Here is an 18893-nt window from a genome sequence, read left to right on the forward strand (position 1 = left end):
CCCCGGCGGGAGCTGGGGGAGCAACGGGATCAAAGTGTTCCCTTGGCTTCGGGCTGGAAGCTGGTGGTAGAGCTGTAGCCGGCTCGGGGTGGTCACAGCAGTTATAGACTTTGTCTTTGAAATTAAGAAAAAATTATTAAAAAGTAAGGATTATAAAAGACTAACTTCGGTACTAGTTTAAAAGTAATCATCGGAAAGGTGAGGGAAAGATTACTTTATTTTTTTAAAGTGGTGGAATCTGAATGGAAAAGCCGATTTATTAAATTTACATAAATCCAAAATATCACACTCCGCGTTTGCGGAAACACAGGAGAGGTCTCGGATTCTCTACAAGAAAAAAAAAAAATAATTCTTTTTTTTCTTTCTATTGCGCATCAGCAATCGGCAAAGCCAATTAAGAAAATGCAAACGAGGAAACTAAGAAGGGAAAGACCCTCTCTCGTACAAGAATAAAGTTTCTTTGCGTGTAAGAAATACGCTCTCAGGGCAAACGAAACGAAAAAAGGACGCTGCAAGGCATCCCCTCCGAGCGCCTCATGAGCCCGGCGTTCTCCAGAGGAAACTCGTCTCACAAAAATTCAGCCGAAAACCAGAGACTCACCACCACGGAAAGCCGCCTTTTCCTTCAAGTTTATTGATTGATTTAAAGTGTTTAGCAAACAAAGTGCTTTCTATATCATCTCTTGCTCATTACTCCCGTACCTTAGACATTAATTATAAAGTTAAAACTTTTTTTTTTTGTAACAACCAGAAATATACAGAAATGATTAGCGTAAAAAAAACCAAAACAGCCCCGCGCCCCAGCAGCCGCCCCCGCCGCCTCGTCCCCGCCCGTCCGAGCGGCCCGTCTGCCTTCGGCTGTCGTTGGAGAGCGACGTGTGTAAAAAATAAACCATGAACCCCGTGAGGTCACGGCAGGGAGCGGCGCGTCGTTGCCTCAGCAATGGCGAGGGACGGGACCGATAGTTCTCTGTTTTACCCTGAGAGTCAAATGGGTACGTAATATTTTTTTTTTTAAGTCTTTTACGAGTGGCCAGACCAGAATGAAAACGAAGTCAAAAAATTAATAATAATAATAATTAAAAATAACAATAAGCAAACCCACACAGCAACGAGGGACGGTGAAAATAAAAATACAGGTAACGATGATTTACATCTACTTGTATGTACACGGGGGAGGGAGGTTTTCCTCCTCTTCCTTCTTCCCTCAGAAGCGCAGTCCGGACACATCGCGTACAAAAAGGGACGTAGAAATGACTGCGGGGGTCGGGGCGGGCTGAGGGGCCGCGGGAGCGTCCCCCCCCCCCCGGTGTGGCTGCCCGGCGGTTCTTGGTTTCACCTTTGGGGTGTGTGGGGCGGAGGGAACCGCACGGCGACCGGTTCCCCGAGCGCCCTGAGGGGCGGCGGGGTGCAGCGGGAAGGGGCCGGGGGGTGAGGACGAGGAGGAAGGGGCGTTGGGCTTATAGGTGCGGGGTGTAGAAAGCCGGAGCGCCGTAAGTCTGCGAGCCCAGGACGAAGGGCGAGAGGACGGCGGGGCTGGGCAGGAAGGGCAGCTGGGCGGCACAGACCAGCCCGCCGGCGGGGTGTCCGGCGTAGCCGCCGGGCCCGTGCATGGAGAGCGGGTTGCCCATGGGCGGCGAGTGGCTGAGGGGGCTGAGCCCCCCCGCCAGCGCCCCGCCGCCCAGCCCGCCCCCCGCCCCGCCGCCGCCGCCCCCCCCGCCGCCCGTGGGTGCGCTGGTGTCGGCCCCCGGGTTCTGCTTCTTCCATTTGGTGCGTCGGTTCTGGAACCAGATCTTCACCTGCGTCTCGGTGAGGCTGAGGGAGAGCGCCAGGTTGAGGCGCTCGCAGACCGACAGGTACCGCGTGGACTTGAACTTGTTCTCCAGCGCCACCAGCTGCTCGTAGGTGAAAGCTGTCCGCGCCCGCCGGGGCTTGCCTGACTTGGAGTCCGAGCCCGTCCGCTTCCTCTTGGGCTTGGCCTGCGGGCCCTGCTGGCCCTGCTGCCCGGCGCCGGGAGCCGCTGGCGGCTGCTGGGGCGGCGGCGGGGGGGGCGGCGGGGGCGGTGGCGGTGGGACGCCTCCCGCCTCGGCGTGGAGGTGGCCCGGGTCGGCCTCGCCGGGGGCCGCCGAGCTGGTGCTGCTGCTGCTGCTCTCCTCGCTGCACAGCTCCTCGTCGTCCGGCAGCTCGCTGTCGGGGCTGCGGCTCGGCCGGCTGCTGTAGTCGAGGTCGCACTCCTCGGCCTTGTAGAGCTCGCCGTCCTCTGCGGGGAACCGACAGCCGCCGTTAGGCCTCTCCGCCGCCGCCAGACCCAGCCCCAGCCCCCGCCCGGTCCCGACCCCGCTTCCCTCCCGTGCGGCCTCCCGGGGTGAGGGCAGCGAGAAGCCGGCCCCGCGGGGCTCTGCGGATGCACCCGCCCGGCATCCCCGCTGCTGCTGGGACGGGGGTGCTCGGCGAGCGGGGCCGCCCCGCCCGGCTCCCCCGGGGCCCTCCGCCCGCGGTGGGGACGCGGCTGGTCCGTGCTCCGCGACTGCGCGGCCGGCCGCTCACCGGCTGCCCTGCGCCGGGGGTGGGCTGCGGGGACAAGGCGAGGAGCTGTTTCAGAAGGGGCCGGGATGGGGGTCGGAGCCGCCTCCGAGGCCGTCCCGGGGGCTGCAGCCCTGGGGCCGGGAAAGGGCCGTCCAGCCCGGGGAGGCTTTGCCAGCGCTGTCCCTTAAGAGCTCCTCATCTTCGGCAAGAGCTGGCACCGAGGGCAGAGTATACACACCCCGTCCCACAAAACACTCAGCAGCCGGGAAGGCAACGGGGGTTCCCCGGGGTCCGCCGCGGCGGGGCGCGGGCAGGGGCGAGGGGCGGGCTGGGGGAGAAGCCCCCGCGCTCCCCGCCTGGGCCCGGTTTGGGAGCGGGCAGCAAAGATGTTGCATCGCTTTTAACAATTTTAGTGACGGAAATCTCCGCATCGATGGGAGGTTTGCTGGCTTTTGCTCTGGCGTTTTTAACCCTTTCTTCGCCTCGTTTGACCTCTCGTCACTTCCTGAGATGGAAGTATTAAAGTGGAGTAAATACTTGTATTGATTAGCAGAGCAGATACAAACTTAATTAAACTCATTTTGTGTAATGTACAAACTAGTTAACGGTCATTTAATTTATTTGGGTTTATATTACGCTCCAATTAACGGGTCTCCATCGGAGAACAGGGTAATTATCTGATATTTAAAGCTATTGGACTTCTCCTGACGGTTCTGTCGTTATGAAGCCTGAAAGCAAATCGCATTTTCCGGAGAACCGGCTCCTTCTGACCCCGATCGGGGGCTCGGGCTCCTCCGGAGGAGCCGGGGGATGCAAAATCCTCTCCTCGGCCTCCAGCCGCGGGGCCGGGACTGTGAGAGGCACGGCGGGCAGGCCGGGGGCAGGGGCCCACAGCCACCAGCCGTTTTAGCCAGCGCTTTCAGACGCTCCTAAACTTCCCTCCACTCGTGCCTGCAACGGGGGTGCAGCTCTAGGAACCCCCTAATCACGGGCTCCTTCAAGTTAGTTAACCGAGGTATGCAAATAGAAAGTGAACCGTTCATCTGTCACCCTTATCCCCTTTAGTTGTTTTCAATCCTCAAAAAAAAATGAACACGCTCTTGCGTCTCAAACTTGATCCGTACCCTAACACCGGACACCCTAAAGCCCATATATACGATTAGAGGTGTTTTTAAAAAAAAGTGTGATTGGTTCAACTATGTGATTTCGGCTAACGTTGGATATGGCTGGCTCACTAGGAGAAAAAGGGGCAGAGAAGTTTATTGTAATCCTCCTCCACAGGCAAATATCCCTTAATATCTCGGGCTTCATTAAGAGTCCTTTCCAGCTCTCCGTTCAGATCGGCGAACAGAAAACGCGAGTGATCGCCGCCGGACGGGCATGTGAACCCGGGGATTTTGTCCCCGACCCGAGGCGAGAGGATGAGCATCCTACAACCTGTGGGACACTCATTTTTGCAACAACCATTTCTAAAAAGTGCGTGTAGAGCCGCCGGCGGGGATGTGCCAGCGCCCATCGCTCTCACACCTACCGACCGGGGAACGGGTAAGCGGGTATTTCAGAGCTGATTTTTGTCCAGCAAACGCAAGGAAATCCCAGCCGTAGCTCAAATAAATTTCCTTTAAACCGAAAAATGCAGCGCGGATGCAATTGGCGACGGAGACTGATGCTGGACTTGCGATTTTGTTTCTGGAAAATGTTAAATGTTAATTTAATACGGAGTTTTAAGTCTTATTTTTAACACTAAATGAGTTTTAAGAGCGGGGTGTGACAAGCGCTGTTTTCGCTCTCCTTTTGCCTTTTCTGAGAGTTGGTACTTTTCGGCACACTTCTCGTAAATTAAACCACCGCTTGAGCTAATATTAATTACGATGGGGAAACAGACGAATTAAATTTCATGATTTTCGAGCAGTACCGGAGCTATTCGTGACTGTTGCTATAACACGAAGACGATAGGACCGAAGGGCTGAACGTGCGAAGTGTCCAGGAAACCGGTCAGCAGGCGAAGTGATGCCTCCAAATATATTTATGCTTCGTGATGCCTCTAAATATATTTATTTGTAGAGAAGTGATAGAGTTGCGTTTTTCTCCTTGTCTGGAGATGAAAGTGTGAGATTAGGCTGACCTCGCCAGTCTTTCTGATCGCCCAGATCTATTTAGTATGACAAAAGTCAGGTGAATTTAGACGAATAATTACCCCAACTATGCACTGCTTTTAAAAAATCTCTTTTGAATTCTATTAATGAACCGTTCCTGCTTTTGCTTGAGAGATTAAAAATGCATCTGTTGTAGAAGGCTCGGGCTGGAGCAGATTCCAGACCACTTTTGCTGCTTAATTTGAATTTAAAGAGTCATACTATGCCGAGATTAGAAAACTCCGAGTCGTCCTCTCCCGCCCCAGACACGCAGAAATTATTTTTCTACCCGAGAAGTTTATTCCCCGCCACTCGCAGCCCCTTCTCTCCCCTCTCAGGACACAGAATAGCTCTAGATATTTTTCACAACTATCGTCTTTTCCCGAAAACCATCCGCTATCCCCAGAGTCGCGGTGTTTAGAGGCGAGAAAGTTGGGATTATTTGGACCCAGAAAGAAAAAGCAATCTAGAGCTCGGGTCGAATGCAATTCCCGATCAATAGCGAGCCCTAATAAGTGTAATAGGTTTTAATCGAGTAATTATCCGAATTTTGACCCTATAATTTAGATGTTAGGGAAGAGTTTGCAAGGTGCTTGAAAGAGATATGCACAATTCGATAATAGGATATCGATCCAAGCAGTCCTACATGCCACTCTGGGGCGATTTCCCCCATTATCCAGCCTCTTTACGTTGCTAAGCACATTTTACCTTAAATGTAATCGAAGGAATTTAATTGTTTTTCCAGAGATAACCAGCATTTTGTCACAATTAGTCTGATTTGTCCTAAAAAAAGCCAAGGGGAGAGAGAAAATTGAATCTGTCGCCCAGAGCAACGGGCGGCAGCCTGGGGAGGGGGGGGAGTGTGTGTGAATAGGGACGGGGGGAGCGGGTCTGGAGGCTGGGGAGAAGATACAGAAAAGTCAGAAATGCCTGGGGAGACCCAGGCGAGGGGGGGACGGAGAGAGGGTTTCGCATCCCCGGGGCCGGAGCTCCGGCCCTCTGAAGGCTCAGCTCAAGGAGTCCCTGGTAAGTTTGCCTGAGCCGGAGCTCACACCCAGGGCTACCTCTTCCCGGGAGGAGAAGGAGGATGGCGGGATCCCTCCCCAGCCGACCCGGCACCCCCGGGAGTGATCCTGCCGCTCCCGGGGATGCGCAGGTGGAATAGCCCAGGGTGTCCCCCGGGGCGAGCGCAGGGAGCGGAGCCCGGGCGGTGCCGAGCCCCGGGGACACGCCACCAGCCCCGGCCTGCCCCGGGGTGATGCTCCCCTCCTTCTTCCCTGCCGTCCCCCCGTCTAACACAGTTTTCCACCTCTTTACATCAAGCAGCATCAACGCAGGGAGCGTTTGTCCTTCCCCGAGAGCCGGGTGCGCCTAGCGCCCCGGCTCCCCGGGCTGCCTGCGGGGGAAGGATGGGCTTTAAAAGCATGCAAGCTCCTTCCCCGGGGACCTGGGTGCAGCCCCCCCATCCCGGGTGGCTCCGAGCCCCCAGACCTACTTACTGATCAGCTCTGCGGACTTCTTGCACGTGTCGAAATCTTCGGCGAGAGCCTTTTGCTCGGCCAGCTCCGTCCCTGAGTCCTCGGGCTTATCCTCCGCCCCCAGCGTGAACTCGGTGCCCACCGATTTGTACAAGCCCGCGCACGGCCGCCGTTTGCTGTTGAATTTGTTAGGGTCCAGGATGTCGAGCACGGAGAAGGAGGTGGTTCTGTGCACCATGGGCAGCGCAGCCACTGGCCCCTCTTGTCCGGGGGTGTTGCTCTGGTTGTCTCCTTGCCTGTCCCGATTTCCAGGGCAGGAGTAGAGCGGTATCTCGCCGCCGGCCGAGAGCCGGGGCTCCCCATGGCTGTCCATGCCTTCCCCGTGCAAGCCGCAGGACTCCCCGCCGATGCCAGCCGCGGCTGCGGGGGCTGTCACCGCCGCGGCTGCCGCTGCCGGGATGGAGATGTCACCGACCTTGTCTCTGCTCACATTCATGACTCTTTGCAGAGCCCCTCTCGGTTGCAACTTCTCCCCCCCCCCCCAGCCCCCCCGCCTTGCTCTTCCCCCCCTCCTTCCTCCGGCGAAGTTGAGCTGGAAACTCCTCCCCGGCTCCGCTCCGGCTCAGGGGCCAGCCGCTGCCTCCAGCTCCCCGGGGCTGCGCTGGGGCCAAGCCGGCCGGGAGACTCCGGGGAGTCACAAGGTGATGCTCGGCTCAGAGCCTCCACTCAGCTGCTCCTTCTTCCTTCTCATCATCCTCACCAGGCTGCCCAGGCACTCCTACCCCCCCCCCACCCACCCATACAGACAGAGACAAGGCTGTATCTTATTTATGCATTCATATTTAGCACTGGATTGTAATTGGCTGCAAATTAATCCCTTGCCCATAATAGTCTGTAATCTTCATCACTGGAGGAGAGACACAGTGAAAGTGTGTGCCAGGGGGAGGGGGGCAGAGAGGGAGAGAGCGAATGAAGGATGGTGTTGGCTGTGATATACTTGGCTGTCAGCTCTGTTTCAGCACACCTCCACTCATCTGGAAAGCATCTAAATAGCCTTATTTGGAGAAGTGGGAGGAGATGACGCTTTCTTTTAAATAATTGCGGGATCAATATAAAGAAGATATTATACAGACAAAATGGGAACTTAAGGTCTTCCATCCCTAATAGTGGAGTTAGAGGGGATTTTGTGTGTGTGTGTGGGCTCAGAGGTGTCAGCCCCCAGCACCTGTTTCCCTTCCCTGCTGGTTTTATTAAATTAGAACAAAAGGAGAAAATTACGGACAGGAGGTTTAGTGGTTGGAGCGGGGCTTGTGTCCGTGGACACACACACCCCCTCAAACACCACTTTGTCTCCCTTAGCTAATTAATTAAAATTAAATATCAAATATAAGTGCCAGGAAAGTGCTGGGAGAAAATTAATACCTTTAAACGGCACAAGACAAAACACGGTGATCAATAAATTCTGATTAACTGGGAGAAAAGGTCTGTTCCCTCCCGTGCAGGAGTAACGCAACAACCATACCTAACTTCCACTTTCGGAAAAAAAACCCTCTGTCTTATTAAAAGTGGTTTTAATTATGGAAAATGAAGAGATAGGAAGAAAAGTTATCTGCGAATTATAAACACGAATTTCTTCCCGTATCTAATTTCCTTCCCTTTCGTGGATAGCTGTGTATGCTTCTATCATACCAATTTCATTCTTGTTTTGGACACTCCAGTCGGTACTCAGTTTGAATTAGCTGCCAGGGAAAAAAAAAGGGGGGGGGGATTGTAGGAAAACAGAGAAAGCATAAAAGGAAAATTAGATTTTTTTTTTTGTCTTTGAGGCTGGTGACACATACAAGGACAGGTCCTTTGCAATTACCGCGGGCAATGATCCTTTAGAAAGCAGAAATTAAAAGTTGGGAGAAATAATGGGTAAAACAATCAGCTTGTAATTTTGGTAGGGCTTGGACATGATTAGTCCATCAGCGGGCCGGGCCCAGGGGAGTCCCGCTGAGCCGGAGCCCACAACAGCCCCCGCTCATATATTATACACCAGCCCTTAGATTTTAATCAGACACCACAACAGTGTCCTTTCCCTTTTATGACTTTATTATGCTTTATCTTTAAATTATAAATCACCTCCTGGGTTGAAGTGGTATGTATAATCTCTGAGCACGGGTAGGTAATTACCTCTCCCCCTTTTCCTGACCTTACCGACAGGGCTGCCACGAACACGCAGCGAGAGCCAAGTTTTAATCGGCGTTTACTCACACTTGCACAAACACACACCCATCGGTTGGTTTGTTTGTTAGCAGCTCCTCTGCTTGTTAGCTCCTTCCTCCTCCTCCGGCCCTGCCGCTGATCTCACCTTTTCTTTCGGATAAATTTTCCCCCCATTACTTCTGCCTGCAGTTCTGGAATATTATTTATGAAAAGTAGATGGTAGTTTAGGTAGATGCCGGTGACTTGGATTTATCAGATCTGCTGTGGTAGTCGCTGGCATTTGTACCTTTTTCGGAGAAAATGTGTTTTTTGGGGGAGTGGCGGTGGTAGGGATATTTTTTATTCCCTGGGTCACTACATCTTCAGATAAAAAAATATCCTAATTGTAATAAAGTCCTTGTGCCGCGTTGCCCGGGCAGGGACAGTCCCCAGGCGCGTAGAGTCCAGAGCGGCTCAATTAGCACCAATTCCCAGACTGGCGCTGGGTGCTCGGAGGAGAAGGAGCCACGTCCCCAGGGAGCACCCCCGAACAGAGGCACCTCCTGTTCGGTCCGGTGGGCACCGATAGACACAACCCCCCCCCGCCGCTCCGGGGGGTGCGGGGGACAGAGCCGGGGGGAGCAGGGATGCCGGGGAGGTACGGCCGGGCCCCATCCCGACGGGACCCCCCCTCCCATCCCGCCCGGCGCTTTTGTTTGTCGGCGGTTTAAAGGGAGTGTTATAAAGATGTTCTATTGCTCCTAATCACAATTGATTGTCAATTAGAGCCTCATTTGTGCAATCTCCATCCATCTGCCATCTCTGGTTATCTGTTCACTAGAAAGTTAGCGCTGATTATGGGGCCTTAGATGAGTTGTGACATGTAATAACTCTCTCGTGATCGGGCCAGGTGACCGGTCCCGTCTGGCCTCGCACGAAGACAGTCCTGTGCATTCTCCTCGCAAGGAGGGACGAGCTGCCTTTCGGGACCAGCTGGGTGCAGGGGGGTGAAGGGCTGGCAAGGAACCCCCCCAGAAGGGCGGCATCGACCTCATGCAGAGCCAGGTCCCTCACATTTTAGCCCCGGCCCCCTTGTCTCGTTGGGGAAAGCTCCCACGGGAACGTTTCCTTCTCTAAAATAAATAGAGAACCACCCGCAACACCCTCGCGTTTTTTCGAGCCTCTCCGCCTCAGCGATCGCTATCTCTGTCGTTAGGCTGAATTATACCTGCGGGGAGGTGATATTTCCAAAGCCTGAAGGAACCAGTGGCCAGAGCATCTCCCGGGAGAACACCCCGGGCGGTCCCCGCCGAGCCCCGGGTGTCTCCGGGGTGTGGGGAGGAAGCGATGGGGTCCCCTGGAGATGTCGCGTTTAAGGATGGGATCCGATGCTTTGGTTTTGCAAGGGCAGGGTGAGGAGGACCTGGCAGAGGGCTCTGCCCCATGTCACCCGTCGAGGGGGGCAGGCCGGGCACCCTGCGGGGATCGGGGTTGTCCCCGCTGCTCTCCAGCCCCCAACAGCCTCCGGCTTCTCTCACTCCCGATCTCCGCAGCCTCCGAGGCCTCCGGCCGTCCGGGGTGTGCTGGGGTTGGAGGGGAGGTCCCACTCGCTCCCGGGGCTACGAGCGGTTTTCCACCTCGAATTTAATTAATATCGAATTTAAATTAGATTTCAGCAAACTCTGTATCAACGAACGATCCTTTTTTCCGCCCTTCTTCGTGGTTTTTTTTTTCTTTTTTTTTTTTGACTGCTCACCATCCACCCTCCTTCCCGTCCCTGGGGGGCTGTGCAGCTCCGGGTAATTAAGGGCATTTATCGCCGCGGTAAAACAATTTAGCATCCTTCCCTGCATCGAGAAGGTCACTCCGGTGGCTGCACCAGGTGCGGAGCCTCCGCGTCCTTCCGCGCTCGGCACTGCCCGCAGCCCCGCCACAGAGAGGTCCCTCCCGCCGACGCGCATCTTTCCGCGGCCGCATCTGCCCGGCTGGGGGGACCGGGAGGTTCCGTGGGCTTTTCTCCTTCCCCGTTTATGTTTCCAAACACAATCGGGATCCAAAACTCATCTCATCCTGCTCTGAGTGGGTTCCTCTCGGAGATTATCATCATAATTATTATTATTATTATTATTAATTATTTTATGCCCCTGGCTTCTGTGACACCAAGCAGGGCCCCGCCAGCCCCTGCCTCGCACATGGTTCTTGGTCTCATCCTGATTTTGTGCCCCGCGAGTGTTTCTCGGCGCAGGGCAGAGCTGAGGACCGAGGACCGGCGGTCACCTCGGGATGCCCGGCTCTCCTCGGGGAGGTGAGGGGACCCCCCCGAGCCAAAATCCGGGAATTAATTAACTCTACCCACGGAGGCAAATGATTTAGGCAAAAAAAAAAGATTCTGAAGCAGATCTCGCCCTCTATCAATGCAGTGTCAGGTCCTCATAGTAGAAGATTTAAAAGCCCTGGGGATTCCAGGTTAGGGTAGTAATGAGCTTAATTGAGGTTAATGCTTCCTGCACAGCTCCTTGATTATTAAATTAATATTATCACACACATGAATCATAATTAGAAGTTTAAATAATGCTCTAGGGGAATCCTCGGAGGATCTATTAAACAGTTTCCTTCCCTCTAGCCGACTCCCTGCCAGCTCCCCGGCAGCCCGAGGGCAGCCCCGGGGCCGTTGGGGATGGACGGGTGCTGCTGCGGGGGGGGGACGGAGGGAGAGATGCCCCTGATTGTCACCTGGGGAGGGGGCAGAGAGAGGGGCAGCGGCACCCACGGTCCCTCGTCGCCCTTCAAGCCTCAGCTCGGCGGATCCCCGTTTAAACAGCCGCTCCCCTCCCGCCTCCTCATTTGGGCGCTTATCTCCCGGCACCCGGGAGTTTGTATAAAATACTAATAAAGTGCCGTGCTGATCCTTATCGCGGCTGGGATCGTCTCTGCAGGGGCTTTTTCACACCCCCCCGTCTCGCAAAAGCCGAGCCGTTTTGCTGGCAGGAGGCTGGAGGCGCTCCGCCGAGAGCACCCCCGGGCCGCCCGCCGGGATGCTGGGCAAGGCGGCGGGGGGTAGAGAGGACCCCCCCCTTCCCCGGGTACCACCCCCCAGCTCACCAGCCCGCGGTCCCAGCCCCCGGCAGGGCCGAGACACGCGTGGGAAGCAGCCTCGGGGTGGGGGGTCCGGCCTGGCTGGGGGAGCAGAGCACCCCCCTTCTGCCCCCCGCATCCCGACGGGATGCTGCACCGACAGCAGCACCGTCCCGTTTGCAGGGCACCGGGGACACCCACGTGCTTCAGGGACAAGCAGCTCGTTGTTGTTGTTGTTATTATTTCTAACGCAAGGTTGAAAGGTGGGGGGCAGCGGTGGCGGAGGGGACACACACAGCCCCTCTGCATCGCAGGGGCCGTACACGTAAAGGCAAATATAAAATAAGAGAGAAATCGGATGGCCGGCACGCAGGCAGCTCTCGCTTGCTCTCTCTTTCTCTTTCTATTTATTTTCCTCTCTGTTGCTGAAACATATTGAAGGGGGAGAAAAAGGAAACATTAAGATCAACTGTGAGCCTTGCCGACGGTTTAACGATTTCAAATGAGCTCTGACTCTGGTGAAAATCTGACAATTACCCATCAGGATGGCAGATGATGGTTAAAATTACCAGAAATCAATATTCTCACCGGGTGTCCCAGGCTGATAAGAGAGACCAAGACAATGTTGACTATTAAAGTCGACAGCTTGAGATATTACACTATTAGTTATGCTATTTTTAATAATCTATAATATTTGGGCTATAATTAATTAATTATACGGGTCAGATAATATCTGGGGCTGGAATGAGGTCTGAAGGGTCTATTAAGGTTGGTAATGAGAAAGGAGAAATCTAATCTAAGGACGAGGAGCCGTGAAGGAACAAATATACAACAGACTTCAGATAGAGCGAGAGGGAAGGAGAAGGGCTATTGCAGACTCAGTGCACACACCTCTGCTCTTCTCATCTCCCAGGCAGAGGGGCTGCCCGCGATAGCATCTCCCCCCGCTCCTTTATGCGGGTACCCATCGCTTGTGGCAGAGGCCTGGCTCTCACTGGGATGCTGCAGTCCCTGGGAAGCTAGCGAAGGAAAAAAAAGATTGGATCCATATTAAGGAATTAATGCTAAAAAAAGGAAAAAAATCCCAAATAAACCCCAATAAGTCATCCGCGTCCATCCTCCCCCTGTCCCCAGCAGCAAATTTCTCTTGTTATAGGGATGTGGGCACTCTTCAGGCAGTCACTAAGTTCAACCCTCCCTCCAAATACTGCTGAGCCCCTGCTCGAAGGTACAGCATCTGACATTGGCCATGGCATCTAAACAGCTTTTGCGGTGCTCCAGGTTGTGCAGTCGTTTAAGATGTACGCCTACATCCGTGCACTAACGGCACATGCATGTGAGCGTAAATATCACTGTCTGTGAATACATTATATACGGGTACTTCTTTCTGTAGGTACACACGTTTATATAAGGGATGTACACATGTGAAAGAATAAAAACTAACTGCATTGTAATGCACGTATGTAAATACATCTATTTATCTATCTTAAAGTGTTTATGTGCGTTGCATGTGTCAGCCACATAAAATGGCTTTATTCCTTTCTCTGCAAATGAACTTCAAGTCAGACCCTGTGAATTATGAACTCTCTTCTGGCTCAGCGTTACTAACCAATATTCTATGTGTGACACTCAGGGCTTTACCTATTTTACATCGATTATAAAAATCGCTCCTTCTACTGTTACAATAATCCTTTTTCTAGGGGTGTATTATTTATCATATTAGTTCTACCCTTATTAGTTACAGGAGGGTGTGTTGAACAACATCCTTTAGTACAGAATGATGAAAACCACATTTTCTAGTTATGCTTAGATTAGCCAGGGTATTAATCCTTTCTTTTCCCAAGTAACATCTTAATTTCATCATTTTCAATAGGCCTCTCCTGGTCATATTTTCTCGTCACTCTGCTTATGAGATGGTCCTTGTCCAGATCTCGAAACCACAGAAGTATTAAAAAAACCACTTGCAATGGCAGAGATCCTTCTGGGAAACTGTTTGTTATAGTTCAGTAGGATTCAATCCTTCCCCAAATATTCTCTGTTGTTAATTGAAACCCAAGGCAGAGTCTGCAGAAGACGCCAGCAATAGCTGACATTACCCTGCCCTATGTCTCCTTTGCATCCAACATGGATATTTCCCTCTTCTTCCTCAGCCAGTGCCTAACTAAGGGCAGTAGTAATGTGATGAGGTGCTAATTGAAGGCAAACTTGAGAAGTTGCTAGATGGACATGGGAGACAACTCCTGCGGGCACTGCTTGCAGCACCTTCTCAGACAAGAGCAATCCTATGAAGGTCCTTCTCCCACCAGCCAAGGAGGAAGGGAGAAAAAGAGATTCTTCGTTTTCTTTCATTGTTCGTATGTGTAAAGGAGTAAATCAACATGATGATCAAAATGGTTTACTCTTTATATTTAGACAAGAGGTTAACAATACTGCCATGACTTAGCAGTTGTGATGGGTCAGCGAAAACGTCCCCAACTCTGTTGACAGTTGTGTGGTTTTCAAATGCTGGCAGAACTGGGGAAGCACGAGTGTGCACGGGACGGCTGGGGGGATGCAGAAATGAGTCTCCAAGTTTTTCAGTTCAGGAGCAAAGCGAGAAGCCAAAACACGAGCCCTATTAGCTTAATTGTTCTGTAGAATAAACCTGGTGAATTCAATGACGACTGCCACATCCCTAATTTGCCCATATTGACAGCCTGCTCCGGGCTGCTTCTGTTGCCGATACTCTGAGCTACAGAAAATGGTGCCAAGGTGTTTCCATAGTCACGTCCCAGTTTGTTGTTTTTTGAACCTGACCAACTTCTGCTACATCCCAGACTTCTGCCCTCCACTGCAGAACTTCAGTGAAGTCCCTGCAACACTATTTGTCATGAACTCGATTTGGAGGGGACAGAGGAGGCACTGAGTTTGCGCATATAGTTATGAACCAGTCTCATTTAAGACAATCTCAAATGGTTAAGCAATCATCCACTATCATGATTTTTTTTTAAAATTTAAGCATTCAGAAATGAAGGTAATAATAGAGATATGAGACATACTGAGAATAAAAAGTTAATCCTTTTAGATCTAGAGAGTTAAGTCAAAGGGGCAGCTCTACAACTGGTGCAGATTAGACTAGCTCTATCTAAATCAGCTGATTTACACCAGGAGGGGATCTAATGCAAAATTGCCTGATGCTTTATTGCAAGACCTTGTTGATACTTGAAATCCCAGTGCTGTCAGTACTGAGAAACTTCCTGCGTATTCCAGTAAGTGTATTGAAGGCACTTCTCAAGTGCTTTTGTAACCAGGTTGGAGTGTTTTAAGGTATGCCTGGCATGCAGTTACTCCTCTCCTTAATACTATGGTCCCAGCTGAGAGGTGGTAATTCACTATTCAGTTACAGACTGTGAAGGAGGGAAGGTAATTTTTTAGGCTGCCTGAATGCAGATCGAAAGCATGTCCTCCTATTTATAGCAAACCAAGTGGGTATACTGGAGCATTTTGAAACCATTTTATGTGCACTTAGAATAGATGCGAAAAACTGCATCAGGCAACAAGCAACAGAAACGCTGCATGCCTCAGTGCTAGGGAGAAATGTTTCTTAATTTAGGCATTTGAAAGCCAAGTCCAAATTAGGACTCCCATTTTAGCTATATATTCAACACGAATATTTGGACCTGAACTCTCAGCCAAGCACCTTGGATTCTGAATCAGATTGATTCATAATTTCAGAATCATTTAAATTAACAACTGGAATATTTATCAAGCAGATAAATTGATTTCTGCAACACATCCAAGTAACGTAGGCTGATGTGCATTTGCAGGGAAATCTATGGGGCACCTGACACATGGTGTCTGCATGGCCAATTCTACAAGATGAAAGGCTTGTGAATTCCACCATCCAGGAATCTTAAATGTGAAGGAAAACATCCTAAAGTGTGGTCAGTCAGTGGCTGATAATACTGTGACATTTGGCAGCGCACCCTTTTTGATATCAGTTGGACATCAGTTTGTGAAGATTTGGGAAAACTAGGGAAAAGGTTTGCAGATAAGTCATAAAGTAACTGAGCTTAAAGTCCCAAGAAGCAAAGAATCCTGTCCTGTCCCTACATATAAAAAAAGAGTAGTTAAAAGGATATTTATTGTCCTTTGTAGCAAATTATCAATACCCAGAACATTAAAAACAAGCGTCAGCCAGTATAGTAATTGCAGTTACAGAAATAACAAACAAAACTATACCCTCAGCTATTTATAACTGCAGTGTACTGGACTTCACTTTGAAAATAGTATCATTCTGTAAATGATACCATTCTCTGCCAAGCAGAGCTGTGTGTCAAACCTGGAGCCCTTGCTCAAGCTTAACATCTGTTCATGGAAAGCAACGTTTACTCATGTATTTTTATCATTGGATGATGGGAATATAAGAACAGTTCTATATATAGTGTTGCTTTGATAAGCATATCATAAATTGAAGGAGAAAAAGTCATAAATAGATATGTAAGTTTGTCCGTAACAATGGTTCTCTCTCATAAATCTTGTGACCCCTGTTTTTTGGCTATTGAAACGACTACGGATACAGGCAATGAGAATAATCTATACCTGTGGTAGAACCAGGAACAGGAACAAAACTCCCAACTGCCAGATCCTAGCTGTTATTTCTGATGATAAACTGCTTGGAAAATAGATCAGAACAGTTATGAAACAGAGATGAGGGTGGGAAAGTTTCCCCAAATTACAAGTTTCATCTCTTAACTCTGCTGTCTAAAAGTTAGTTGTCTACTAAGTTAGTTGACTACTAGGTTAGTTGCTGGGGCTGGCACCTGAATTATTGCATAGAAGAAAATGTTTCCATGAGGCATTTCATTCCACCTGTCCTGGACACCTTAGCTTCTAAGGCACACAGAAAAATTGTGCAGGTGATAAAAAGCAACTGTTCCTTTTGCCTTTTCAGGCAGAGAATCTAGCCTAGGTTCCTGGTTACAACTCTGCTGTTTAAACATAGAAATGCACACAAGCGTTTCCCAAGTGTATTGGGAGACTGAGTGAAAGGCAGAAACCTTGCTGAAATTAGTGTTTCTGACATTTTCTTTTTTCCTTAAACCTGGTTTTATTTCCAACTGGCAATACCAAGATGATGAGTTCGTATCAGATACATGGGCCTCTTAGCTTCTCCATTGAGTCCTATGCCCTGATTCAAAGCCTCATTGAAACTGAGGGGAATCTTGGTGTTAGTGGACACTGGCTCAGTCTCGAAGACTGTTTCAGTCCCGTCTTCATTTCATTTTTAAGATAATCAATTGCTTTAAAGCTGATGACACATGTATCTTTATTAGGCTGACCCAGTTATCAGTATAGGTTCACTTTGTACCCCCATGGGTTGCCAAACACAATCTGTTTGACTGATGTCAGGTCCATTTCTTTGCGTGATCATTCTTCCAGCAGTCAATATTGAGGTTTTCTAAGGTATCGACCAGACAGCTATTGGATGAGGCAGGGCCACACGACCTACTGACCTAAAATACTGTAGCAAAAGTGGTGAAGATATGAAATCAATAACTTTATTGAAACAAATATCTGAGGCAACACTTTCTGCACAAGGATTAAATAAAGAGGGTTGTTGGGGAAATGGGTCAAATTCTACACGGCTGATTCATGTAAGAACCCAGTCGGGTTAATGGGAATTCAGGTGTGAATTATCGTGTGAACGAGAAAAGCAGAGGAGCAAAGTTTGGTTCAACGTCAGGGTGTGCTGGGCTTAACAAGGCTGTGTGGTCTAAGTGAGGAACATGCACAGAGTTCTAAGGAACCAGGAGGTATCTGTCGGAATGACTCTGCAAATGACAGAGATCTGACTCCTCTAATGCCCTGCTTCTCCACTTCTCCCTGAACGAGATAGTACACTCTCTCTATGAGCTGTACCCAGGGGCTGCCACTGTATGTTTGCGGAGGCTGAGAGCTCTGAGGAGCGTTGCCTGCTCTGGGATGACTTTCAAGGCCAAATGTTGATCATCTGTTTCCCTGCTGACTTCAGGGGGAGTTGTGGGTGCCTGGTGACACAGGAGTTCTGGCAGCCCCCAGGGAATTACATGTTCACAAATATAATTTTTGTGCACGTATACTGGGCTTTCATTTGAAACTGTTTGTATGGCTTCAAGAGGATGGAGGAACAATGGTAAACCCATGTCCCATGCATAGGCACACACCATATTTATTTTGTTAGTGTTTCAGATTTCGTGGGTATTTTAAACTAACTAGCACAGCCTCGCCATCATTACCACATGCTCAGTGAATACGGCTTTTCCACAGTTTTACTTTTAATCCTTAGCTGCTTTTTCCTTAATGCTTGAGTAAAACCCCAGCCCTTTAGGTAAATCGAAGTATTCCTCGAAGCAGAAAATGTTGTCCTCAGCACCAGTCAATATATAAAATCTTGCCATCATTTACTGTGGAACCACGGGAAAAAGAATTTAATAAAATAAGTTATTTTTCTTTCTCAAAAAAAATATTTTTGTTTGATTGTGAAACAAAGAGGAAAGAAAGAGTGAAGAAAAGCTCAATAAACAGCCATTTTATTACTGTTGCTAGAAATAAAATAAAGGTAAGGGAGACTTGGCCACTGTTTTATTGTAGCTGTGAATTCACTTCTTTCATTTAAGTGTCTGTCGCATTAGTAGAAAAATACAGACCACTCCAAAGTGTGTACACGGGCAATGATGATGCTCATTTTTCATTTTAAATAACTTTCAGCTATTCTTTCCTTTCTGGAGTTGGAGGTGGCAGGCTGGTACGGGTAGGTGTGCAAAATGAAAGCAGCATCTTTCCGTGGGCTCTAGGTGAGAATTTGGCACAAGTATCTTGCTGTGGCTTTGCTCAGTTCACACCGTGATACATTCTCAGTTTAATTGAAAGAATTAAAATGAATTGTCTTGAATATATGCGCTTTATTTAATACTGCCACATTATGTTAAAGTTAATAACAAATGAAATTATTCCTGAATCGCTTCTCACTATTGAATGTGTGTTTTGTGAGCTGAAATGAATTAACTATGAAGTCACTTTGCATCAGTGTTTTTGCATGTCAAACCTTTCTCTCTATACTGCAGTGCTGAAATGATGGCTCATAAGTCATTCCTAGTAGGTAGATGCAAGTTTAACTGGATTAATTAAGGACAGAAGCAATTTTAAAATAGACTTGTAAAATATTTTTTTTGGTAATAAGTACAATGTTTTCACTATAAGCAATAATAAGATTTTATATAATACATGTATTTGGGAGTTGAACTTGAAAAAGACCTTCTTGTGGTAGGAGACATGCAAGAATTAGGATAGAAACGAGCTCAATAATGAAATTCAAACAGGAGTTAGATTCCTCCAAAGTACGGTGCATGTTTCCTGCTCACATACAACATCTCTGCAGCACTCGCCATTCAATTAATCTGTAATGTCCCTCTGCATTTTAAATAATACCAGACGAGACAACCCTTCATTCTCTCTGTGAAACCAATCGGGC

General features: G+C 49.7%; 1 protein-coding gene across 1 annotated transcript; it reads right to left on the reverse strand.

Moving 5' to 3' along the window:
* Positions 1 to 1460: 1460 nt before the first annotated feature.
* On the reverse strand, positions 1461 to 6512 carry NKX1-1 (NK1 homeobox 1). Its single transcript, XM_068404221.1, has 2 exons — positions 6161 to 6512; positions 1461 to 2260 (listed from the first exon to the last, which is right to left on the reverse strand). The coding sequence occupies exons 1-2, from the start codon at positions 6510 to 6512 to the stop codon at positions 1461 to 1463; spliced, it is 1152 nt and encodes a 383-aa protein (XP_068260322.1).
* Between the last annotated feature and the right edge of the window lie 12381 nt (positions 6513 to 18893).

The sequence above is a fragment of the Nyctibius grandis genome, chromosome 6 (assembly GCF_013368605.1).
Source record: "Nyctibius grandis isolate bNycGra1 chromosome 6, bNycGra1.pri, whole genome shotgun sequence".
Classification (NCBI taxonomy): Eukaryota; Metazoa; Chordata; class Aves; order Nyctibiiformes; family Nyctibiidae; genus Nyctibius; species Nyctibius grandis.